Source organism: Andrena cerasifolii, chromosome 9 (genome assembly GCF_050908995.1).
Source record: "Andrena cerasifolii isolate SP2316 chromosome 9, iyAndCera1_principal, whole genome shotgun sequence".
Classification (NCBI taxonomy): domain Eukaryota; kingdom Metazoa; phylum Arthropoda; class Insecta; order Hymenoptera; family Andrenidae; genus Andrena; species Andrena cerasifolii.
In genome coordinates, this window is record NC_135126.1 from 5,425,421 (window position 1) to 5,451,463 (window position 26,043).

At 49.6% G+C, this 26,043-nt stretch overlaps 2 protein-coding genes across 5 annotated transcripts in view; both read left to right on the forward strand.

Annotated features, from left to right (window-relative positions):
- Jing (AE binding protein 2 jing) overlaps window positions 1-16,543 on the forward strand; it is a 122,201-nt gene extending 105,658 nt beyond the window's left edge. The window contains exons 2-9 of the mRNA XM_076819960.1: window positions 6,111-6,513; window positions 6,596-6,918; window positions 7,147-7,621; window positions 8,024-8,203; window positions 8,372-8,513; window positions 8,602-8,732; window positions 8,811-8,878; window positions 8,963-16,543. Coding sequence (XP_076676075.1) covers window positions 6,111-6,513; window positions 6,596-6,918; window positions 7,147-7,621; window positions 8,024-8,203; window positions 8,372-8,513; window positions 8,602-8,732; window positions 8,811-8,878; window positions 8,963-9,140 — 1,900 coding nt within the window. The 3' untranslated portion in view covers window positions 9,141-16,543. The remainder of the gene's footprint in view (window positions 1-6,110; window positions 6,514-6,595; window positions 6,919-7,146; window positions 7,622-8,023; window positions 8,204-8,371; window positions 8,514-8,601; window positions 8,733-8,810; window positions 8,879-8,962) is intronic.
- Window positions 16,544-21,035: 4,492 nt separating this feature from the next.
- The window catches only part of Prosap (SH3 and multiple ankyrin repeat domains prosap), a 149,014-nt gene continuing 144,006 nt past the window's right edge, over window positions 21,036-26,043 (forward strand). For all 4 annotated transcript variants that reach the window (XM_076819948.1, XM_076819951.1, XM_076819952.1 and 1 more), the window contains exon 1: window positions 21,036-21,338. The gene's annotated coding sequence lies outside the window, so the exon portion shown is untranslated. The remainder of the gene's footprint in view (window positions 21,339-26,043) is intronic.

A 26,043-nucleotide genomic window follows, 5' to 3' on the forward strand; every position in this document is an offset into this window, starting at 1 on the left:
CGGGCTAGCGATGGGACTAATTCAAGCGCTATCCGAGGACTGATTCGAAGTGTCGTAACGACACAGCGCAGCACGAGGATTCGAGTTAATAGCAGCAAAGACAAGCTCGCGGTCGTGCAGTAACTAAAAGAGGCTTGCGGTAATGTACTCCGGGGGGTGCTCGACAGCGAGACTCTGAACGCAGCACTACCGAGGGTATCGCGCGCGGAAAAGAGAGGAGCGCGTGTACATTCTGTCAAAAAAGTACCGGGAATCGATCATTTAAAAAGCTCGCTTAAGGGGATTGTTGAAATTCTCTTTGTCGCTAAGTTGGCACAACTGTCCTCTATACTCACGCGAAGTTTGAGCGTCACTTGTCGTTTAGTTTGTTTACAGTGCGACATTGTGTCAGTTCATCTCAAGTGTGTTTTGCAATTTTTACAATGGATAAAAATATCGAACAAAGAAACTGTCTGAAATTTTGCATCGCAAATGGAATTTCGTGTGCCGAAGCGCTGAAAATGTTACGTAAGGCTTACGGTGAATCGACTTTATCAAAAACACGCGCGTATGAGTGGTACAGTGCATTTAAAAGCGGCCGAGATTTGGTGGAAGACTTGCCTCGCTCTGGTCGGCCATCAACGTCTTCGACTGAACTTCGCGTCGCTAAAGTAAAGGAAATGGTGGCTGGAAATCGTCGTCTAAGTCTGAGAGAGATAGCCACCGAAATTTCTGTGTCTCGCGAATCAATTCGTAGCATTTTAAACGATTGTTTGACTAGTGCCGAAAGACCTGAATTTTCTGCAAAAACTCAATCGCGTTAAGGTCGCTGAAGGCATCTTAGAACGAGTCAATTCCGACCCCACATTCATAAAACGCATTGTAACTGGTGATGAGACATGGGTTTACGAGTTTGACATGCAAACCAGTCAACGAGCTTCGGAATGGCGCCTTCCAATTGAGCCGAAACCGAAAAAAGCACGTCAAAGTCGATCAAAAGCGAAGGTGACGTTGACAGTCTTTTTCGATTACCGCGGTGTTGTGCACTCGGAATTCTTGCCACAAGGTAAGACAGTAAATAAAGAATATTATCTGAGCGTTATGCGGCGTTTGAGAGAGCAAATTCGTGGAAAAAGTCCAGATTTGTGGAAAGAAAACTCATGGATTTTGCACCACGATAACGCACCATCTCACAAGACTATTATTGCGAACGAATTTCTGGCCAAAAACTCAACGAATCTTATCGAGCAGCCACCGTATTCCCCTGATATGGCTCCGGCCGACTTTTTTCTTTTTCCAAAACCGAAATTACCACTTCGAGGCACCCGTGTTCAGTCGATAGATGACATAAAAGAGAATTCGCGGCGAGTACTGAAGTTGATTCCAAAAAATGCGTTCAAAAAATGTTTCGATGATTGGGTTCTTCGTTGGCATGAGTGTATTATTTCGAAAGGGGCCTACTTTGAAGGCGATGCAATAAATTTGGATGAATAATACATATTTTGTGTTTCGTTCACCAATTCCGGGTACTTTTTTGACAGAACGTATACCATGAACGTATTTGCTGGAACCATCTTCCAATCTATTACATCGCGCTAACGGTTATCGGTAAACGAGCAGCACGGATACCTGCCGCGAGGGCATCATTCCCATCGCTAGACCCGAGCACTCCGGGGCTCATGGCCTGTTTGATAAGGACGGCGAGCGCGGCAGCGTGAGGAGGGACAGGGAGAGACGGCTAGAGAGTGGGAGTGATCGCGTGGAACGGAGAGGAGCGCTGGCGGAGCGCTCGGGCTGGAGTGAAAGGGAAAAGGGAACCTATGCGAGAGGAGGGCAGGCGCGACGCGAGGGAGAGAGGAGCAACGGCGCTGAGGACGCTAGAGGGAGGAGAGCGGGAGCGGCGGAGAGGGTCGAGAGGGACGGAGCGAGAAAATCGCCAGAGGAAAAGGGGGCGAGAAGGGGAGGGAAGAGGGCGAAGGACGCGGAGGAATAAGGAGGATTGATTTCCCCCAGGAGGGACCGAGAGGGCTCGAGAGAGGAATTCTAAGAGATCGAGAGAGGGACGACGAGGGGCCGAGCGATAGAGAACGGGATAGAATTCGGGGGCGGAGGGGGAGCACAGGGGGGCGAATAGAGAGAGGGATGCGACGATCTGTCGAGTGGAAGAGAGCGAGACGCGCTTCGCCGACGACACGGTCGGCGAGAGGGAGACAGAGCTCGCCCCAGCGAACGAAATTAGGGGTGAAGAGGGGTCGACGGGAGGGGCGCTGGGAAGCTGAGGGGCCACGACACAGGGAATTAAGGAATACAAGAGAGAAAGGCTAAACAAGGGGATGCGAGGCTCGCTGCTCGCTGCGCTAGATGGATAAGAGGGAAGGGAGGAACGACAGAATAGGTGGAAGAACTCGCTGATAAGCGGAGACGGGTACAGAGACAAACCGTGCAACTGGACTGCCCGTTTAATCCCAGTGACCGGTCACCCGGCGTTTATAACCGTTCCGTGCAGGCAGTTATTAAGTTGGCGTGGGCGTAAAAAGAGCATCTGGGTCGTTGGAGACTCGCGGATCGAGCCAGCTCGACTCGTTTCGATCTCGAAATTCGAGGTCGAATATTTTCACACGAGGATGCCTAGAAGGCCGAGTGAATTGTAAACGTGTTTTTCGGGCGACTCGCCGCGGTCGATTCTAAACGCCCGACGGAAGAGAGGAGCTGGTTCTCGCGCACCCTTTGATACATACACCGGGGTGGGATCGTTCGGTAATCGGGAAAACGAAAGGAGGGAAAGGACAGAGGCGCTCGCAAGAGCGACAGTAGGCTAGACAAGAGATTCCGAGAGTGAAACGAGCACGGTGGTGGTAAGTAGTACGTGAAAGTACGACGGAGAGCGGCTGAGAAGGTGGCGAGGGAGAGGGACAATAGCGTTGGCGAAAATAAGAGAAGAGAGTGGTTGCTGGCGAAGAGAGGAGAGAGGAAGACGAGCCCGATTTATATACGTAGAAGCGTGGATGTGTGCGAGCATCGCCCAAGCCTTGGTGCACCTCCGAACGGAGGAGCCACCTGCAAGGACGGGAGGATCAACGTAGCGTGATCCACGGGGACTTGGTCTCGAGATCCCGTCGCGTAGATCTTTCGATCCGAGTCGCACGCGATGCACCTTGCCTGGGAAAAAAAACGGGCACTTCACGTCGTCTGAAATATCGTCTACCTTCGCCACTTAAAAGCTTCATAAAGCAAGGCGACGATCTCGAATCGTCCACGAATTCCTCCACCCCGCTTCCAAGGGTGTCGAACGAGTTCTCGAACCACTCGATCCATCGTATATGCAACGCGACTCTGTTTCGAGTTGCAAGAGCACGCGCTGGCAATCTACTCCTCTTGTTCATCCCTTCCATCCCATTTCTCCTTGTTTCTGCCTGTGCAACGCGACCCGCGCGCTCCATGCGGCCTTATCGCCGGCAGACGAAATATTTAGACACCTCTCGCGTTTCGTTCGCAGACTTTTGCCCCGCCAGCCAGTGGATTCTTGAGGGAAACAAACAACTGGGTGAAGCGTAGGTTCCGTGGCCAGGTAGATCGGTGATCGACGGTGGCCGACGCGGCGTAACAGGGAGGGGGGGTCGGGGCCCTACGGGGCCCGAAGGAGATTCGAGAATCGATAAAAAGAGGAATTTCATGGCACAATGACCGTCATTCAGCCGGCCGGGGTTTAATGAACGGCCGAGCGTTGTCTCTGTTCCTCTCGGCTGGCCTCCGGTCCCCGGGCGACAGAGCGCGTCGTTGCGTAAACGCAATGTCGGCAACGAATCGTAATGTGGAAAGGTCAGTGTCTTTCTTTCTCCCGTGACGTCGGCGGCCCGGCACGAATACGCCTCCGAAAATATCTTCGGCCGCGAAAACCATTCACCGAGCGTCCTCCTTTTCCTCCCGCTCTTCCTCTCCTCTTCCTCGTCCCCGGCTTCTATTTATCCCTGATATCTCTCGACTCCGGGGTCATTTCGCAGGGACCCGCGACGGCTCTACTCCGCTGGTTCTCGGAGTTTTTCGCGCGAAGGACACGGGCGATCGCGCGGATCGCATTCCGCCATCGCGATAACGTTATCATTGCATCCGCGGGCTCCCATTTCACTGGATCGTAGGCCCAGAGCAGTGGGACTTGTCGGAGTTGCTTGGAGGTCGATCGATGCTTCCGATCGGTGCGCTCGTTATCGAAGCTTCTTCACGGTTCACTACTGGTCACGATACTTTGTGTTTCATCTGGCAAACGGGACGAACCGGTCGATCGGCGATGAATCAATTGCCGCGGTGAAACAAGAACGCTGAAAAAGTCGCGTGGATTATAGCTAACGAAGCGGCCGGTGGCGAGGTCTAGACACGCGGTAGCGTCTCGACGCCAAGTACATGTTTCGACACCCTGTATATGTTGACTGTAGCTACCGGCTAATCCAAACTTATTTGAAACTTATTTTATCGCGCCTGCAATATTTCCTAAATTTGAAGGCATTTTTCTTATTTAAGCTGCATACAAGCTTTCGAATAAGACCAAATTCGATAAAATCGGTCCACGCATGACAGAGATATCGTAATATCGTCTCATGGATCAGTCGGAAACAGTGAGATTTTTCTTCTTCTGATTCTCCAACCAAATTTTCGTCAACATAATACGTATACTACGCGTTACACGCACACCTTCAGCCAAAACGAACTAATACAATGTGTTTGGTTCGTCAATCGCTATCTTCACTATGCAATCTACTCCAAATTTTGACAGCTTACAGTCAGGTTGTAACCCGACGAGTGTCAAATAAGGTAGATTGTCAAAATTTGAGGTGCCACGTGTTTTTACAAATATGTATCGTTGTACCATTGAATTGCAACCAAAATGCAGTTCCAAACACAAGGTAAGTTGCCGAAATTTGAATCGCGACATGTGCGTTTCCTGCGAGAAACTCTGTTTTCGAAGAGAGATTTTGTAAGCTCGATATTTCTAAGAGAACGTATAAGGGAAATGTAATGCAAACTGTTAAATCATATTGGAGTTATGATTCTCCACTGAACATAAAAAAAGTAAATATATGTATATATATTTACTTAGGTATTGCAAGGTATTCTCGGATCATCAATACCTCCCTCGCAGGCTTTCAGATAATTTGCCAATTTAAAGCTCTGTCAATATGAGTACACTTTCATTTTATTGCGTTTTTAAATAATTCTTATTCATCGACACCTTGACCTTGCCTGACTACGCCAAGTATTTGACTGTAAGCAGCTTTATGTACTCGCAGCTCATTTTGATTTCACATCTTTCTTTTATTTTGCAATTATTATTGTCTTCTATTTTTTGTGATTTATTTGATTTCATGTACTCGGCGTAATTTTTTTACTTGAAGTAGCATTTCCTCGGGGCCGCAGAAACGGCGATACTGCGTGCGCGCGTGAATCCAATCCCGTTTCCGCGCCGACTTCATTCCAGCACGCATTTCTTTCTGTCGACGAAACGCGAGCCGCATTGCCACGCGATACGTTTCCTCGCAGGTGTATATACCTACGCGTGCACCCAGGAAGGTTTTCCGTTTCGCTAGCTAATCAGAAATTCGCCTGAGTTCCATCTAAGCGCAACCAGCGGGAATCGATACGCGGCTTTCAAGGACCAAGAGCGTCACGGAGGTTCTTCTCCATTCACCATTATTTCTTATCATTCCTCCCTCACCTATTAGCGCTACTCGCGAGTCACAGAAGCGGCGGGAGTAAACCTCAGTAAACGAGGCCGTTGATCACTGGCGGGCTACCGAAACGGGCCGATTGCCAATGCCTGACCCTGTAATTAGGTTTGCGCTGCTGGTAATATGGTTACCTCGCAAGCTCTGCAATTTTCCTACGGGCTTCTCCGTCCTTTCGTTCGTCTGAGATTCCTGGATCAGTGGTACGCTTTGGGAACGCTTTGCCCAATTTTTGCTGAACCTTTTCTTTAGAGTCCCTCGCCACGGAGAAGTAAACGTAGTTAGAGCCTGGAGTATCGGGAGTTGAGAGCTTAGAGAGCATTTCAACCACCGCGCTCTGTTGCCAGCTATTTATGCTGGCGTGTAAGAGAATTGACAGGCTGATCTAACGGCGATGGTCGACGTGTTTTGCAGTGGCGTGGCCGTGTCCTGCGGGGAGTGTAGCAGCAGCGGTACCAGCGACATCACGGAGCCGGGTTCCCCGTGCAGCACGAGCAGCGACGAGGGGGTAGCGATACGCGGCGCATCTGCCAGCCCACTTCCGTCCCTACCCAAGCTGGCGCCGTCGTCGCAGATCAGCACCAGGCCCCAGTGGCCCTGGACCCCGCCGCTGGCGGCCACCGCCTGCTCCACCTACAAGAGGCTCAAAGGCGAGCCCGAAGCTGGCGCCCTGCCGAGGTCCGGGGCCGCCGATCCGACCTTCAGGGGAGCCACCAAGTCCACCATCGGCAAGCCGAACGGCCTTCACCATCACCACGAGTCCCAGGGCAAGATCACCGAGTACTTTAAGACTCAAATCAAGCCGCAGCAACCCAAGGTAAGGATCGAACGAATTGCTACATAACCGAAGTGGTGGAGTAGCTTCTATTATTTAACGCGTTTCGTGTTACCCGGCGCAGATCAAAAAGAACAGCGAGACGATGTCGGTGCTGGTTGCGAAGAGCTCGTCGGAATTCCGGAGGCCACCAACGGTGCAGAGGAACAAGGGAGGACTAGCCAAGTACCTGGGCACCGTCTCGCCGAACGGCCGGAACACCTCGACCAACGACTGGGAAGTGAGAACTCTCACCATGTCCCCGCCACCCACGAAGAAGCCACCGCCGGTGATCGTGCCCAGGGCCAACGGTAAGATGGAGAAGAAGCTGCCCAAGCCGGTGCCCAGTCTGCCCATCTCCAACGACGTGCTGAAGAACATACCGAGCTGCAAGATCTCGTCCCTCAGGTAGGTGGTCGTTACAGTTCGCCGATCAGGAAGCTATTAACTCACTGCTCGCCCAGATCGTTGCAAACTCCGCTACTCAGTTACCAATTGAAGACTTCAGTGCCTTCGGTGCTCGTTGCTCTAGCCACTGTTATACTATTTCTCGCGAGGATCTTTGCAACGAAGGGGGGAAGTAGAGTAACGATGGAGAGGACCGCAAGTCTGATGGCTCGTTTTGCTACCGTCTAGGTTGGCCTCGGAGGTTAGTCCGAGCGCGAAGAACACGTCGCCGCCCTCGACACCGGCCCCGTCTCTGACCAGCGAGACGGGGGCGCTGGACTTCAAGGGCTGCATCCTCTCGAAGCCGCACGTGAACGAGAACAACAACCTGACGAACGGCTGCGGGAGCATCCTGGGCTCGCTGAGGTCCCAGGCCAGCCATGACCCTCTGTCGAGGCTGTCGGTACCGGAGGACACCGAGATCAAGGAGACGCAGGTCAGCCCCGCGGACGAGGACGACGTCGAGGAGGAGGAGGAGGACTCGAGGAGCAGCGAGTCGAAAGCGCCGCTCTCGCCGATACTCTCCGCCCCGACTACCATACGATTCCCTGCCCGGGAACCGGAGAAAGACAGGCAGCAGCAGGCCACCGACAGCGGCGTTTGTCGGTGGGACAAGTGCGAGGAGAGCTTCGAATCCAGCGGAGGGCTTCTGGAGCATTTGCAGGTGCGATTTATCGTTTCACCTCCGTTCCCCCGGCTACCGTTCGCCGCGTCCGCGTGGATGTTTCGAAATGGAGCTAGCCGACAGACAGGATGCTCTTATCAGATCGATCGCCTTCGCGTAATTCGAGCCAGGCGGAATTAACGATGCTCGCGTATCGTGTTCCCCAGTTTTCTGTTACATTGTTGCTGCTCCTGCTGCACGACACCAAATATCGCGGCCCAATTTTTTCCCCCCCTTTTCGTTTGAGCCGCGTAATCGATATTCCAACACCTCCGCGGCTACCAAGTAGGTGTCCGTTGGGTACGGTTACTCCGTCGCACCGTGCGACGAGTCGAGTTTTTGGAACGGTATAGGACCTAGGGAAGACTCCGAGTTTCATGACGCGCACGTCTGTGTTTATAGGCAGCGCACATCAACACGCAAACTGGCGGCGACAATTTCGTCTGCCAGTGGCAAGGGTGCAAGGTGCAGGGAAGGAGTTCCTGCTCGCGGAGATGGCTGGAGCGACACGTGCTCTCTCACGGCGGCAACAAACCCTTCCGGTGCATCGTCGACGGCTGTGGCAGTAGATTCAGCTCTCAGGTACTGAATTGCATCCATTGGATCCGTCGATCGTCATCTCTCTAGGCACAGTTCTCAATGGAATTGTGAAACGTTAACGCGGGGTCATCCTGTCGACGGGAGAAACACGCACTCGTTGCAAGATGCCGACAATCGGGGTGGTAACGAGCCGAACGAACTTGATTTCAGACCGCCCTGGAGAGGCACGTGAACGGACACTTCAATCAGCCGGAGACCAGCAACAACAATGCCAGAAGGAGCTGCGAGAGCGGAGGGAAACTGGTGAGGAGGAACGGGAAACGGCTCAGATATAGGAGGCAACCTTGGTCCGGTAATTGTCTCTGTTAAATCGACCTCTTCATTGGTATCTATGCACCTTTCCCAGTAACTATTACTAACGCCGCGCATGTTCTCTGCAGCGAGACTCTTCGACTACTTCGACTCGGGGGTGATGGAGGGTCTTCAGCACAGGTTACTCCAATTGGCCAAGTCGAGGACGCAGGGCCGTCTCGCGGAGACCCCGGGAAATTCGATGGCCCTAACTAGTCAAGTAAGTTGAAGAAAAGTCACGGATAGCTATTGAAACGCGTGAATGATCGCGCTACTAGTGTAATGCTCTTGTGCGCAGGTATTAGCTCGAAGAGTCGAAATGGATGGAAAGACCAAGGTCCTGTTGCGGTGGCACCCTCCCGACATGTGAGTGTCTTAGCTATTCTTACCGTTGTTGAGCAGCGAATGCTCTACCTCGTTCGCTCGACTAATTCCCGATTATTCCTGCAGCGAGCCGGACGAGTGGGTGCTCGAATCGGAAGTACAAAGCACGAAGAACATAGGGATACGCAAGGTGGCGTCCAGCAACCCGGAGGAAGTGACTCTGGCTCTCTATTCGGCGACAAACGGCGGGACGCCGCCGTTGGCGCGGGTGAAGCAGCGCCGGAAACCGGTGAAGAACTCGTGATAATGCCTCGAGCCGTATTCGAGGACAAGCGTGTGACGAAGCAGCGACGACTAAGCCAGAGTACGAATTTCGGACGAGTCCTGTATCAGGACGACTGTGCTTCCTGGTCTGTGTAGAATGGGGCCTGGCAAGGCGACCCGGAACCTGAACGCGTCGAGAGGAAACGATAGGGTGGCACGTCCTCTCCGCGAGGCGGAAAGGAGCGTACGATTAAGATATCCAGCCGAGCCCGAGACGAAGATTAACGATGTTCCAGATACACGAATGAAAGACACAGACGAGGACGAGTCTGCGACCAGCTCCGTGAGCTTTCCCGTCGTTGGACAGGAGCAGACTAGAGAGAGGCAGGGGGTACAAATAAACGGACAAACTGGTTGAAAAAAAAAACATAGTAGCAAAGAGATACCCGAGAGAAATACATTCTAATTTATTTAGCCTAAATCCATCGGTCGTTAGGTGATGTATGATAGTAGTCGTGGATAGCGATGAATGATATTCTTGTTGCCTATCGATACCAAATTGCCGAACGTGCTGGGGTCGATTCCTGCCACGAGTGCCTGCGAACCGAAAGGCGACACTCGTCGGACTCGGAAGAGCTGGGCTTGGGCCTGAAAAGTGCCTCACCGTGGATACGTTTTATATCGTTGCCCGTCGTGCAAGACCAATGATAGACGGCGGAGTCGAGTTAAAGGGGAGAGAAAATATACAAAAAACGAAAAAAAAAAAGAGAAAAGTACATACAGTAACGCACGAGTACTCGACACGTTAAGCAAGGGGAGCAGACGGGAGGTGAATATAAAAAAAAAAGAAGTAAGAGAGCGAGCAAATTGTTAAACGTTAGTTAACGATTGTAAGGAGATAATCACTCTGGTGGCCTTAGGAATCAATTAATATCTAGCAACGGCCCCTTGGCACTTCCGGGCCCTGTTTAAATACCCCGCGACAGAAAGCCGAACGAAGAGAGAAGTATGAGGGGCGTGACGGAAGGGAACGTGGACTTCTTCGAATCGTCCTCGACCAACTGTCAGAAGGAGATGCATCTACCTCGATCTTCAGCTCGGTAGAAATTCGTGTCGGCCGTTGTCGTGCGACAGGGGAGGAATACGGAGAGAGGAGAGGCATGCTGGTGAACATTGTCGAGTAATAAAGTCGCGCTTGATAAGAAGACGGAAAAACCAGGAGCAGGAGATGGAGGAGCGGGAGAAATAAGATTGCAGTTTGCCAGTGTAGGAATACGAAACAGAAAGGACAGTCGGACGACCCGTTCGCCAACGAGATTTCTATCGAGAAAATTATTCGTTTTTCCATTTCGAGAGGAGAGTGACGTTTGTACAAAATTGCAGTTAAAGTAACGAATGGGAAGTGTCCTCGAGGAACGCGCGAGCTCGTTTCGAGCCCGAGGCGTGTTCGATATCACGTGTACCTCGATTAGTCGCCTATTTTTATCTTTCTGCTGAGTTACGTGCAGCATGCCAACGCGAGTCCGACGCTGCGCATCGAACGGAATCGAGCGACCGTTTATTTCCACTTACACGGCACGGAAACTGTCGTTCTCACCTTGGGCAGCTCAGCTGTCTTTCTCCATTTCGAATGAAGTTACCGAGGATCGACCCAGTCGTCCGCTCTGGGCCTGGACGTCCAGATCCGTTCTCAGTTCTCAAGTACGCGGCCTCCACGTCATTCGCTCGATTCGGGAAGGAAGAGGGAAGGGAAGTTTGCTGCGCCGAGATGTTGCGCGCGACTTTCGAGCCGCTTGGTCGGAGATGCCTGCGAAGGAAGTATGTGCGCACTGCCTTTGGAGAGTAAGCGGACGCGGAAGCGGATCGAAGCGGACGGATACGTAGAAACGGAGAAGCTGTTGTCACTCTGTACAGGGGGGATAGAACACGATGGCTGTGCCACATTTTCCACGGAGTTACTGAGGGGTTACGGGGGAGATGACGAAGCAGGAGTAGCGGCAAGTACGAGGAGAGGACTGTGGGAAGAGGACTCGGGCGTGACGGATCGCTATTTTCATAGATGTAGATACGCCGGGATCGTAGAAATCTGTTTCTCGTATCGCGGGAACTTCTGACATCGTGGAATGTGATGCCGCGCGCGTGTACACACACATATGTATATGTAGCGGTATAAAAGAAGACGAAGCAGACGGAATACTTGTAAATTAAGAGGAGCTAGGGCGTGAGGGGCGAGGAGGATATGATCGTGTCGATGACGTGTTGTGCGTGGCTATGAGCGGATAAGAGGGCGCGAATGTGTACAGACGGGATGACGGGGTTGCCGCGTGTGCAAGCCGATATATCGAGAGCGCGAGGTAGACACGGGACACACACGGACAGAAACACACCTACACACACCAGCTGAGAAACACTGCCAATACGATTGTAATTAAGAACTCTAGGCTAATTGATCGGTTAATTATTCTTACTATTATTATTACTACGGTTACACGTATAATCCGATAGATCTCTAGTTGCCGCGGATGTGTAAAAGAAAGTGAAAAAGAGAGAGAAAGAGAGAGAGAGAGAGAGAGAGAGAGAGAGAGAAAGAAAGAAAGAGAGAGAGAGAGAGGGGCGCCTTGTGTTCCGCAGAGGGGCCCAGTCCCGCTGCGGCGAAGCGGTCGCGAGCGTGTGTGTACATAGTTAGTCGAAATTGTCGATGGATCGCCCCGGTGGTACGGGGATCAGCCTATATGAGCTCGCGGTTCCAAGCGAGGGAATCTCTGTTTTTAAGCGGAATGCTGGCGCTCGGGGGGAGAAGGACGCCGCGGTGAATAATCCACGAGGGAGGAGCGACGCCACGCGAGACGGAGAAGAAAGAAACGCGTCACTGCCAAAACTCGCGCACTGCCAGACCGTTTTGAAAATTCGCGCTAGCCGCACACCTTAGAGCCTTATTATCCCTTATATCGCCTCCCACATTCGCGCTCGCGCCAGCGCCTTTATTTTACTCATTCCTTAGGAGCGTGGATCGCTCTTCTCCCCGCGAGCGCGCGTCTGGAACCCGCCTACTGCCAATCTCGCTACGTCAACGGACGCGAACCAAGCCACTGCCATCGGAACACATTAACGGAGGAGAAAATGTGAAAAGACATATATATATATATATGTATATATATATATATATATATATATTTGTGTATGTATGTATATGTATAGCTATATCTCGATGCGTACGGGCATCGTCATCGTCCCCCGCAGTTGAACCGTGGCCGCAGTCGATCGATTCCGTTCCCCGCGCAACCGATTCCATCTGTTACCCTCTTTCACTACTGCACGCGACACGGTTCTCTTTACTTATTACTTCTTCCTCGTTAAAATATTAATTCTTTTCTATACCCTATCTTCTTTCACTCTCCCATACTTTTCTCCCCCGTTTCCCTTTTTGGCATGTCCCCTCAGTGCCATAAAGCTTGTCCATCATCGTGTCGCGCGTCCCATGTGATTTCTCGTGTTCATCTCGCGCTCATCTCGCGTTCCCGTGTTCATTGATTTACTTTCGTGGCGTGATCGCGGTCCGATGATCGTTCCTCTGGCTCCACTCTCGTCACTTTCGATCCCCCCTTTCGGCAAAGGGGAAGCAGCCTCGTTTGGAGAAATGTGTTGCGTCGCGGGTGGGACCAATTTCGTGTTTTCCTGATCTATCGTTTCTTTTTCTTTTTTTTTTTTAGAGAATTACCGAGCCTCTCTGTGCGCGGATTTATGTATTCAATCGCGAGCGAGTATCGAAGTATAAATTAGGTTTAGGCGGGCCGCGTTGTTTAGGTAGAAATTCTTAAGTTTAGTTGGTACGGCTAGAGTATAATCGCTCGCGTTCAGTTTGCGAGGGTGGACCGCCGGGAGAAACATTCGTCCATTCAAAATCACGCTTGATCTCGTGGATAAGTGTACCGTGGCGTAAAAATTCTTCTTCAGCGAAACGAATGCCTCGAGAGCCCTCGGAAGTTTCCACGTACGATTCCTTCCAAATTGCTCCTGACATCCCCGTCTCGCGACTCGCCGCCCACGGCGGCGTCCTTGAATCGTAATCGTGTGGAAGACTGTTTATTTTTAGTAACCACCGCAATCCGAATCTAAATATTAGTATTCCCCGATTCTGTAGAGAAATAAAGCGAGATACGAATTCTTACTTAAGATTCGCGTTAGATCGATCGAGCAAAGAATTATATCGCGCCATTTAGCGAGGAGGCATCGCATCCAGACGGAAGTATAGGAAACCAACCCTCCTGCTGGAAAGAAGCGCGCGAAGCTACCCACCCTTCGTTCCTCATTTCCCTTCTGACCTCCTCCCTTCTTTTTATACCCAGCGCCTTTTTTTCTCTCGCGACAACGCTGTCGACTTCTACCCGCGCGATTCTACGCATTAAACGATAAATGTATATTTTAGCGAGACGTTGTAAAGTTTTGTGTAAGGTAATTAGATATCCATTAGCGTCGGACGCGACAGCGTGGGAGAGATTCGGGCCGGAGAGGAGCAGCGAGCCTCGGCTCGGATTCGCCTGTTTCGTTGCGAAACAGATTTTCTAGAGGAGCGGGCCCGGATCCGCGGCTGTTCCTTCGGTTCTCGTGTCTCGCGCTTGTGCGTGTGTGCAACGCGCTAACGATAGGTAGAGAGGTGTTGCGTGAATGGGTGTAAGAGCGAGAGAGAGAGAGAGAGAGAGAGAGAGAGAGAGAGAGAGAGGGAGAGCACGTGGTTACGATATGTAGTAGGAGATTAGAAGAGCATCCTGTAAATAAAGAATCGCGATCCTCGAGCCGTAAACGGACTGTGGAACAAGGAGACGACTGGCGAGAAAGCGTGAGAGAACGAGAGGATGAGGAAGAAAGAGGAGGGAGAAAGGAGAACGCTGGTAGACACCGTATTTTTGCAAAAATAAAGAGAAACATTAGAAAGGCGTAAGAAACGATTAAATGGAAACGATGTAGTGTCGGGGTGGGGGAGGGGGTGATGAATGCTTTATCGTTGTCCGTCGGGCGGACAGTGTCTTTCCCCTGATTTTATTCCATGGAACACGGGGTAACGATCCCCCTTCTCTTTCGTAGGAGAATCACGCGTCGCCTGTTTCCTCGAAGAAGCGTCGCGACGCTGGACGATTGCATCGCCGGTTGGTAATAAATTTTCTACGCCGAACCGCCAACGATTCTAAGCGATCTTTCATTCCCTTCATCTTTTCCACTGATGGTTAAGCTCGAAGGCAAAACTATGTGTTCGTTAACTGTATTCTCGATTCCCGTTTCCCCGGCGATTCGGCTGTCGAGGCTCGCGTCCACTGAAACACTCTCGCCCTCCGAATAAAGCGGATCTTCCGTTTCAATCGATCTCCCGCGGACCGGGCATGAATTAACCCTCGAGTACGCCGCTCCCACGCGAACAAAGAGCCCGTCGATCGGACGTCGCTCGTCTTCTCCGACGATTTGCTCTAGGATCACTGGCATTGTCGGCCCACCCACAGAAGAGATAGAAAGAGAGATGAACAGAAGCTATAAATAAGGCATCTCGCAACGCTAACTATCCAGCCCCACGAATAGAACGTACTTAAGGGTTAAATCGAGCGGGATGAAGCGCTTCGGACGCTCGGCGTGCCTGCGCCTCGGTACCGAAGCGCCCGATTCGTAATCTACGAGACTCGTTCGTTTCGAAAATTACTTTCCAAGAGGAACGCGAGATTCTCGCACGGTCCGCGCGCTTCGATGGCGAGACGTCCGCGTGTTCGTGGTGAACGCGAATTTCGAGAAGGGCGGGGAACATTCCGAGTCTCCCGCGTCGACGGTTAAGAACAAACGACTGGTTAGGGTAACTTCTCGTAAATACGGCTTTCTAGTTTTCACGGCTCTCTGGGGGCGCGCGTCCGGGCTCGCGCAAAAGGGGGCGCGCGCCCTTAACGCAGCGACGCGACATGGCTTGTAAATGTACAAAGAGGATATGAGAATAAAGTAGCAGTGGACGTTGAAAGATTGCGTGGAATTTCGGCGGGCGTCGCGGGGGATGCGGCGGAACTATTACACGCCGACGCGCCCCTCGCGGCGCGCGCGAAATAGGAGGGCGCGTTTTGTATCGGTGTAAATATCGAAGCTGCGGCGTCTCGATTTTTCCTCGAGCACGCGCTTAGGCGTAGCGTATTATGGATATAGTGTTTGCATTTATTATAAATTCTATGTAAAAGCACGAGGGGTGGGCAGTGATCGTGACGAAGTGGTCGCTTCCTACCGAGACCCAATCGACCATCGACGTTCCCTTCGATCAACTCTTCTTCCATATCGCTCGTTCAAGACCTTACCCGTCGACGTATCCCGCGACCATTCCGCGGTGTTTCACCCCTTCGTTTCTTTCCCCCCCGCGCCCTGATCGCGTTAACGAAGCTTCTCGACGTTCGTCACGAGCGCTGCGGTGTTGCTTCGGTTTAGAAAACAGGGCCGCTTGTCTCTTGTATGGAACAGTAGGGAAATATATCGCATAGTTTCGAGTAATACGAGTTCTAGGCTGTAGAGACGGTGCGCGACGGCCTCGTCCGTCGCGATGTGTACGATAAACGAAAAATACAAAAAAAAAAAAGATGAAGCGGAGAGTGAGCAGAGGTAAATGTGCGCGCGCGACGCTTGCGAGCTGTGCTTTCACTGTCCAAAAGCAGTGTCCTTCACAAATGAAAACTGGAAAGCCCGCTGTCGCGTTTACTCGAACGTTCATTGCGAGATGTATTCGCGCGAGCGCCCGATCGTTTCTTTAACGACCTGTTTTTCGTACAATTCCGACGAAGTGGCAATGATTGTCTGCGACGAGAACGAGATAACGACTTCGACAGAAGCGAACGGGCAGGAAGAGGAGAAATATTGACAGCTTGGATTTTTATACGATAAAGCGGCTTAATTATCAAGGGCGCGCTGGTGCTCGAAACTTTTCGGTTCGGAAGAGGAACTGGAAAGTTTCACAGTTTCCAGATTGCCTGGGTACTCGTGCTCTTCAAGGGCCCTTGGCTCAGCTCTGAATTATGCTTGCCCTGCGCGGTGGATTCTTCTTCGAAATTGTATATAAACGAAGCGCGACCTGCGATCCCCCATTAGACAAAGTTCCGTTGATCCAAATTTTGGGTACTTCGATTCCACTTCGATGAGAACGCTGGGCCCAAGGTTCTCGACTTCTTCGCAGCTGATCTGTGCCACTTCGTTGCCTAGATTGCGTTCCCTTCGCACGCCACGACTCGACATCGCGAATCCCGAAGCGAGCAAAGGGGGAAATGGAAAGAAGAACGATTGTTTCGCACTGCCAAACCGAGAAGGAGGTAACGGGAGCTTAACGTATCGCGTTCGTTGCGTGGATCGATCTTGTCGAGCGATCGTCGAAAGCACCGCGGTGTTCATTATTAATCCACATAGTGGTACCCCCCGAGAGAATATGTGAAGACGAGAGAGAGAAAAAAAGAAGGAGAATGGAATAAATGAGAGAGTACGTAGGTAAAGCGCACGCGAAGATTTTTTAAAACCCTGTAATAAGCGTGAACGGAGAAGAAGCGAGCGTCGAACAGTGCTTTTGAATTTTGGATACTTTCATGTACAAACACGAACGACGGTTTATAGCTCAAGGAGAACATTAAAGAGACAGATATTGTAAGAGAGTAATAATAATTTCACGGTTACGATATCGTACCAAGGACTACTTGTTAATCTTCATACCCGCTTCGTGCCTTTATTCGTCACCCTGTGACTCTGAAGCTACAAAGGGCAATGTACACCTGCCTCTTTCCCATTTTCTCCCCAAGAGATACCTCTACCACCGAAGCCTGAAAGTCCTGGGCAGGCTCTCAATGCCATATACCTAGTGATGGGACTGATACCAATACTATTCATCATATTCAATCAATTCGATACCAAAGTACTCAACAGGTAATATCGATACGCATCGAAATTTTAGGTACTTGGTATCAAGTATCGATACCGATTCTTCTTCAACCGATACCATATCAATACCGAATCAAAACCGGTTTGATACGTTACGAAATTATAGATATTCGTTTGATACGTTACGAAATTATCGATACTTGTTTGATACTGTACGAAATTATCGTTATTTAGTTGATAATTCTGTGATCAGATGGCAAACCTGTTATGACATTTATTTGATAGCTACTTGAAAATATATATATATATTTTTTTTTCAAGTAGATATCAAATAAATGTCATAACAGGTTTGCCATCTGATCACAGAATTATTAAATACATAACGATAATTTCGTACAGTATGAAATAAGTATATATATATATAATACCTGCTGCATGCTTGTACGAAAATATCGGTTTCGATTTGCAATTTAGTACTTCCCGAAAATATTATTTATCACCAATCATGATTTGATAATATAACTAATGAAGTAGGAGTAGGAATCAATATCGTGAACTACCTATATAATTGAATTTTTATTAATAAATGATGTACACACACATTATTCCTTAATGTGTAGAAATTGCTGCATTATACAATGTTATTAAGAAATAATATTTTGTTTACTTTATTTTTCTTCAATTGATTTCTTTTCTTACTAACTCTCCAGCCATTGAAAAAACGCGTTCAACAGGTATCGACATTCTCGTATAGGTATCAAATAGGTATCGACATTTTTGTGTACGTATCAAACAGGTACCGATACGTTCGCATCTGAAAGTATCAAAGAAGCATCGATTCCTTTTGATACCTTCGACTTTGATAAATGTTTCAATACCAGATTGAAATTTTGAGAAGGGTATCGATATGTACCTATCGATACGGTATGAGTCCCATCACTATACCTAATACTAATCGCAATCTACGTTCGAAAATTCGAGTGGAGCGGATCAAAGAGGCGAAGATGTATCCGCTAGCCGGGGAATGTTTGCGTGGAAGTGCAGACGGTTTATGGAAGCTCGGTACGCTTCCGTTTCCGGCACGAACCACCCCGACGGGGACATACGATATTCCCGCGGGCGGTAAAGCTACAGGAAACCCGATCCTTGTTCCAGGATCGGCCCTGCAACGGACAACCTGTTGGCCACGTTGAAACGACGTCTACGCTCCACGGGAAATTCAATAAGCCGGCTCGCGTGCCTTTTTCACGGATGAGCAAAATTCGTACCGATCATGCGAGAGGGGAAAAATGATGATATAATTAGCCGGTGACGGTGTACGGTTACCGATTCCGTGGCGCCTTTTTACCTTTCCCTTTCTCCATCTCCCTCTCTCTCTCTCTCTCTCTTCCCCTCTCTGCCTCCCTGCCTAATTGGCTCGCGAACTCTTTGATTACAGCTCGGTGATCTCTGCGCGACGATGAGGCGAGCGGACAAACGAACTGAGTCGTTGTCGTTTCGCGTCACGATCACGATGATTTAAAATTCAAACTATCCCAGAAAGGGAACGCCGCGAGAGCTGACGCGGAAGGAATTTCGACCGGCCGAACCTTCGATCGGGAAGGAAGAACGGTCCACGGGCAAGAAGCTAATATCAATTAAGAATCCCCGATCGCATTAATTCCGCGCTCAGTTTTTCCGCGCGCGGTCGTCCGTGTGTACAGTTACGTAGTCCCATTATTCCCCGACGAATTCCCGTAAGGAGAAAGCACGTCGCAGAAGAAGCGGTTCCCTGGGATCGGCCGCGGCTGCCGTATGCATCGCGGCGACGAAACCAAGATCGCAGGGTTGCCGGGGGAAAAAACGTAAGTGAGCCAGCCGGGAAAAAGTCGCGCCGGTAATCGGAAGACGCGGACGATTGTTGATTTACTCGGTCGACTTGGAGATACTGTTTACCGGCCGGCTAGGGAAAGAACGGGAAGAAGACCCGGAATGGTAATGGTAATGGTACCGGTGCAGAACGTCGGGAACGCGGATTATACGAGCGGGGAGCGTATCGTTTCTTGCCTGCCGTGCCCTCGACGTCGCGGTCGCCTTCGTCCAGCCCCGACATACGTTTATACAGTTAAGGAGGCGACACCGAGATAAAATTCGACTGGCCCGGTCGGTGGCATTTTCACAGTAAACATTAGGGGAGACCGGGGCTAGTTGATTAACGAGGTCAGTTGATTAATTCCCTTTAATTGTTGTATTATGTTATAAATTATGCTGCGATTCGCGATATTGAAGCGGATGAATGATCAGCTTGCCATTTAATGTGTCCCTGTGACGAAAACTTGCGTGTTCTATCGGTGAGAATTAAAAATTCGAAAAAGGTCGGCGGGAAGTAAATATTTTTGCTTCGACTATTTATGAATTTTTGTCCACTAAGTACTGCTTGATGTTTTTCCATGAATATTTTGTGGGAACGTGATGTATTGGCTATAATTTACGGTATTTTATTTTACCCGGTGCGCGGAGGTTTTCTACGTACGGCCCTTAACATATTGCAGCGTATATATACGCCTTTCGCAGGCAAAGGGTTAAAGCTGAAAAGTAAATGTCAAGTCAACTAACCCCATCACATTTGTCAACTGACCTCGCAGCCGGGGTTTGTTCACTTATTCGTCTCTCTAAACACAATAAAAACTACAACCTAGACTCAATTAAAACGATTTTCAAAATTAAGCTTGTAGGGTAAACCAATCAGTAATTGACCGCATACCATTAGTCAAAGAAATGTCAATTATGAATTTAAACATTATTATATGTTTATAAATGGAGTGTAGTTGCACTTTTAATCTCATACTATAAAGCAGAAAGTGTTTCGTATGTTTGTGTATTTGTCTGTCGCCTAAAAACTTTCGAACGGTAAATTCGAGGGTCGCGAAATGTACCTCGGCTTATTGTGCCTGGCTAATCCAGATAAGTGTGACTATTTTCACAGAAAAAAACTAAAAAAAATTGTTTTCTTTTATAAAATCTGAATCTAAATTTCGGGCGAAGCCGAATAGTAAAGCTAGTATCCTATATTTTTAGTTACGCGTATGAAGCAAACATTAATAAGTACAATTCTCATTAAAAGTATGCGGTCATTTACTGCGCTTCTACAGGTTTTGCATTTTATAACTATTTTTTTAAAATTACCATAAGAATAAATAATTATTTTTATAGAAATTTCAAGAAAAATAAATTTAAATGCAATTTCATCAGCTGTTTTGTTATTACAGCTAAATATATTCAAGTATTAATCTCAAAGGTCCATAGATTCAAGAATTCGGTCATTCACTGGTTGGTTTACCCTATGCCTAATGAAATTTGTAACGTTTGATACGCAGCATGTCAACAAAATACCAATATTCTATTTATAAAAATTAGAAATGTTAAAAATTAGTCAACTAGCCCCGTTCTCCCCTACCATTAAAATTAGAATTACTAAGTACTGTTAAAACAGGTAAACAATTCCAGTCGTCATAGATAACACGAGGTCCGCGGAATATTTGTAGTTCAAACTTCCCGCCATCATTCGCAACAATTGAATTCGACGTACATCCCCCCGCTCCTCCGCTCTCCCAGAGCATCCATCAAGATTTGTGGCGAAACGTAGCGTATAAAGTACCCACAAGATACGACTGAGAGATCGAAGATCCAATAAGTGTGTTGCGAGCAAAGATTCGAGTAGAATTAGCGCCACAAGAGACTTCGTTAAATCCGATCACGCGGCTGGCAATCGTGGAAGCTGCCAGACCCAGCGGGCGATCGACATTCAACGGAAAAAACTTTGTCGCGACAGGCGGAGTTTTAAATGGTGTAACGGAACTCACCGGTCGTGGACGGACGGGAGCAGCTTTCTTTGGCCAGTCGGTAATCCATGGCCCATACATGCGAGCACCTCGGCGAAATGATCGCGGCAAGGTAAATTTTCGACGGTTCGGAGCGATCCGTGAAACGCGAGGGAGGACAATGCGCGCGCGACACACGAGAGCGTGGCGAAATTTTGTTTCCCGAGCGTGGTTCGATCGGCTTCCACCGATCGGCGCTGCGTTCGCGGCGTTCGACTCCCCGAGCAGTCGCGAGCGCGAGTTCAAGCCGACGAGACGCGTCTGGCCGTGGTCGGTCGTTCCGTGGTAAATACACGTCAGACGCGCACAAACGGGACGGTGTCTATTGTCGTTGGTCGTGTCTGCGAGTGATTATTGGCGGGAGTGATCAGTGGTGACCGGTACATCCGACGAATTACGAGTGTCATCGAGCTTGGTCGGCGGTGAGGGGAAGCCACAGCCAGCAGGGAAGCAAAGGTGCGAGATCGCTGCGCGATTTACTCCGAACGTCATCTTCCTCGCCGGTGGTGAGTGCTTGCCCATTCTTCTCACGATTCTCTCTATTGAATTGTTCGCGTTATTGAATCGCGAGGCGTGGACGAGGATGCGTTGCTGGCGTCGAGTTCGATCGGTGCATCGCTGATGTCCTGTCTCAACGTCCAGTCGAGTGGGGAATGTAGTTTTGGTTGGGTGTTTTCGATCGTTCGTCGCTCGACACGTCTCTCAAACGCAATGAACTTCACCTAGCCTAATTTAGAACGTCTGTTCTCTTGTTGGGGATATGTTTTGTAGTGGCAAACTGTCTACAAGCCTATAGTCATCAATCGATTGGAAACGTGTCGAGAGTTAAATGATTGCTGTTCGTTTTAAGCTACATTTTTGTGGAAATTCAAGCTCGTGCTCTTTTCTGGGTATTATTGGGCGTATAATTGAGTGGGTGGCAATGAACTTTTGCTGGAAAATTAATAGAAGCCGGCGTTTTTGTTAATGGCGACCGATGTCGAAGGAGGATCGCTTTCGATTATCGAAAGCAACTTTTGGAGGGAAAACGTACAACGGAATAGCCCGCGAATTTCAAACGTGTCTTAGGAGACATAGAGCTTGAAATGACGATTTGGAAGAATATATTAGATTTTTCTTTGCGATAACCTTGCCACTTCTTCCAGTGAAATGAAATATTGATTTATTTGTAGTAGAAGTAATTGCAAATAATGAAGTCACTGCATTATTTGCCCACCTCAAACATCGGCGATAAGATATCACGCGATGTAACTTCTCCCAGCATTTTAAATTCACTCCGGTTTAACGAAGTACGAGACTGTCTCTTTATTCTATAAATACTTACAAAATATTTCAAACAACGTAATTTCAAGCCTCGACATTTGTCCCCGGCCGCTGAATTTCCTCTCGAAATTCGTTCCAAGCCGAATAATAGGTGCGTTGAAAACATTTCTCGGTCTGTTTCGACGCACAACAGCGTCTTTGAGGATACTCTTTTGCGGCCAAGGGTACGCCGTTGGTAAACACATGGTTTTTGCTGTATCGCCACGAGCTCCGAGCCTCTGACGCGAACTAAATCCCGGTTTCCCCAAAATACATGCCAGGGACAGAAATATTTCTAAGAATTTACTGTAATACTCGCATCTTCTAGCAAATTTTAAGTTGCTTGCAATACTCTTGCCATCGAGCACTTGACCTTGCGACTCGGTTTACGCGTATCTATCGCTGGGGAGATGGATTCCCGATAATTGGGGACGACAATGAGTGAAAACGTGCGCCACGGTCGGAATATTTTCGCCACTTATCGCAAGTTGGCACGTGTACAGCGTTTTCCCCTGTCCAACAACAGGTTTTCGCGCACGTACCTAAGTGTTTACCATGCTTACGTAACGCGTCGAAGGCTTGTCGTTGCGACCGAGAGCCACTCGTCTATTTCCTTCGCCCTTCTGAAAAGCCACGCTGCTTTGCAACCATTCTCGAGCTCGGCCTTCGAGCACGGTCCACCGGTACGCGCGAAGCAGTGGATCTCGCGAGATCGATTAAACGCGACGGTAAATAAACATTCGACGGATTCGGGAGGTGAATGAAAAATCGCATCGATTAGGTTCATGTCAGAGCTGCTCGACTCTGCACTCATAGTTCTCGGCTCGCGAAACGCTCCGTGCAAGTCGGCGCGTCGACCTGCCGAGGTAAATTCGCGTCCAGCTCGCGCGCGGTCGTGTCGTGTCTATTTAGAATTTCACAGAGCGAGATCCACGCTTGAATTCCGGCACGAGCGGCTGTATTTCACCGCGGGGGGAGTTAAAGGGCCGGCGTGTGCACGGGCATAGGGAGGCTTGCCGCGATCTCGTTAGCATCTCGATGAAATATACAGGTGCGAAGTAACGATACGCGTGTTTTCGCCTTCGCCGAGGAGATAAGAAAGGTCTCGGAGTCCGACTGTTTATGTTTCCACGGCGGAGGTCGCGTTCGCCACGGTGGAGCGGCTCGCTAGCCGAAGATTATGAAATAGATGGCTGCGCGAGCGATTTCGCCGCCGCGTTCCTCGGCTGTTTTTCCATCTATTTTTTCCACATTTTCCCCCCACGGTCGTCAGATCGCCCGGCTCGCGTGCCACCGCGATCGCGCGGATCCTTGAGTCGCGCGAGGGTCAGAGAGGGTCGCGCCACGCAGTGACACGCAGAAATTATTTAATTCGATGCCAGCGGCTGATTCCGCCCTGACGCGCGCTCTTATCGCGACCAATAAAGAAATGTTACACCGCGGCGTAAGTTCGCCGGTTCAGCCCCGCGAGGGTAACGAGCCAGGGGCCAGCCTTTCAGGCTTTTCACTCGCTTGTAACACGCCGCTGGTGCACACCTAATCCGTGATGCAACCGACCGCTCTCTCGGCGATGACGGCAAGCAGCTGACTGCATCGCAGAAAATTGGCGACGATGAGTCGCCCGATTGAAAATTCATACCCGCTCCCGGGGAATTCGCCGCTGATTGGCGGTTTTAGGGGACAAACACGACCGCGTCTCCTCACGCGATAGCAATTCACGCAACCGCGCGAATCAGTTTTTCACCGCGTAAGGACGCTCTTCCTGCGCCCTCCTCTCCGCGTGCTTGTCGCGTGCTCCACGCAAATAGAACAATGGGACGCAATTTAGATAAACGTCCCAACTTGTTGGTATCGGGCTACGCAATCGTCTCCGTTCCATGCGCCTCGCGCAGCCTTTTCTCCGCCCGGACGAGGCCATCCAATTTCGTGGACTCCTAATTGGTAACGTAACAGGACGTTTGTAGTAATCTCTGGCTAAACGGCGGGAGGACGGGGTGTATTACGTAAATCTCGGTACCAGTGTCTAGCCTCTATGCAGCTCCGAGCACTCGTAAATTCGGTTAAAGGTATCCATGTCGCGTTTTCCCCGGGAACGCTCTTTAGAGACCGATTATGAGGCCCTTTGACCGCGTTTGGCTCTCGTAATGAACTGCCTCCTGCTTGACGGGCTTCCCCGTTCGCATGCTTGACGGAACTCGCGGCACCCACGATGCCATTTGTCACCCTGATTCCTGGAGAGCCCCCACGCCGCCACGATAACGCGTAACAGCCTTCTTTAGTTGAAAAAAAAAGAGGAGAAATTGGTCTTGCCGTGCTCGAGCGGTCGCGGCTCCGCGCTTTATCGTTATCATTATCGTCGGGGCACGCGTTGTGTGTCATAATCAAGATGCGAAGGGAGATAAAGCGACGACACAGTGCCGGTATTTGTACGAACGAACGACACGCCGCCGCGTGTACGTTGGGATGATTTATCACTGCTCGCCTCAAGGATGTTCGAGCGAGCCGCGTTATCTACGACAATTATGCCCATTGATAGCGGGAAGAGGAAATAATACGGGAAGTAGCGAGCACGGGGGTGAAAACGATAGGGCAATTAGCAATCACGCGTTCTTTATACTCCCCGGACACTAGCGTTACGCAAAGCAACTTAGCTCGTCGAGAAAGTTGACTAATTACACCCCCGCGTGGGAGTAGGCATGGCATTACGTCACGTATATCATTTGCCGCGGATAAGGCGAGCTAATTCGCCAGTTTCTGATCCGGCCGTGCCAAGAATAACACTGCGCACGGTTGAACGTTCCTCCAGTGGCACGCTGTGTCCCTTCCACCCACGATTCTTCCGTTTCCTCGGTTCCTCCTGATCGCAACTCGCGAGGGGTATTATCCACCGCCTCCCACGGTCGTGGAAACGTTCCGTGAGAATGTGGAGCATTTCCGATGCACTAGAATCACGGAGTTTTCCAATCTTTTTTTTTTAGACAGGGTTTTATTTTAAGGTGGTCGCATCTAAAATGCAATCATTAGGGACCACCCACTTCCGCGCAATGATTAAATATTTGACATTTGGTTACAAAATTACATAATCAGCTCAATTATAAGAGGTCAAGTAAATTAATCGATTTGAAAAATTGGATTACATTCTGGATGTTTTTAGATTCATTCGGGTTTAACTTCAAATTTGTCTTAGCGTTGAATCGATTTCTTTCTTGGGAGAACTTAGAGCATGCCAGCAAAACATGTTCTATGCTTAAAGTTATTAAATATTCATGGGTTAGTCGCGAATGACCGGTACGAATGCGGGTAAGAGCGGCTTGATTTTTTTCTAGATAGCACTGGGGTATTTAGTTTCTCTTGAACATTTGATCTGACTTTATTATTATTATTTATGCAGCTTCGTTTGGGAATTGTTGAGGCATTCGTAATTCCAGAGATTATTTATGGCTTCTTTAATAACTGCTTTTGAATCTGGAAGGTTTGTTCTGAGATCCGCAGTGATAGGTAGTTTAGATGCCTCTTGACCGGCTTTGTCCGCTGTTTCGTTGCCGATGAGTCCTAGGTGACTGGGGATCCATGCTATTTTTTTTTATGTTTTTCCCTATGTTCTTGAGGTCCGTAATAATTTCTTGTACGGGTTGGATGGAGGGGAATCGAGATCTGTCGATGGTTCCAAGTGCACTTTTCGATTCCGTAAAAATAGTGAAGTTATGTTTTCAAATCTTGGCGCTCCTGGATCCGTCGTTCCTCCGGCGCGTATCAGTTTCGCGAAAACAGGTGCAGCTTCGTACTGGAGGTGAAAAGAGTCGCGAGACACGGCTCGGCAGGAAGGAAACCGCCTCGATAGGCGGCTGGAGCGATCGAATCGACGGCGTGTGTACGTGGCGCGCTCGATGGTGCCGCTTATCATCGCGG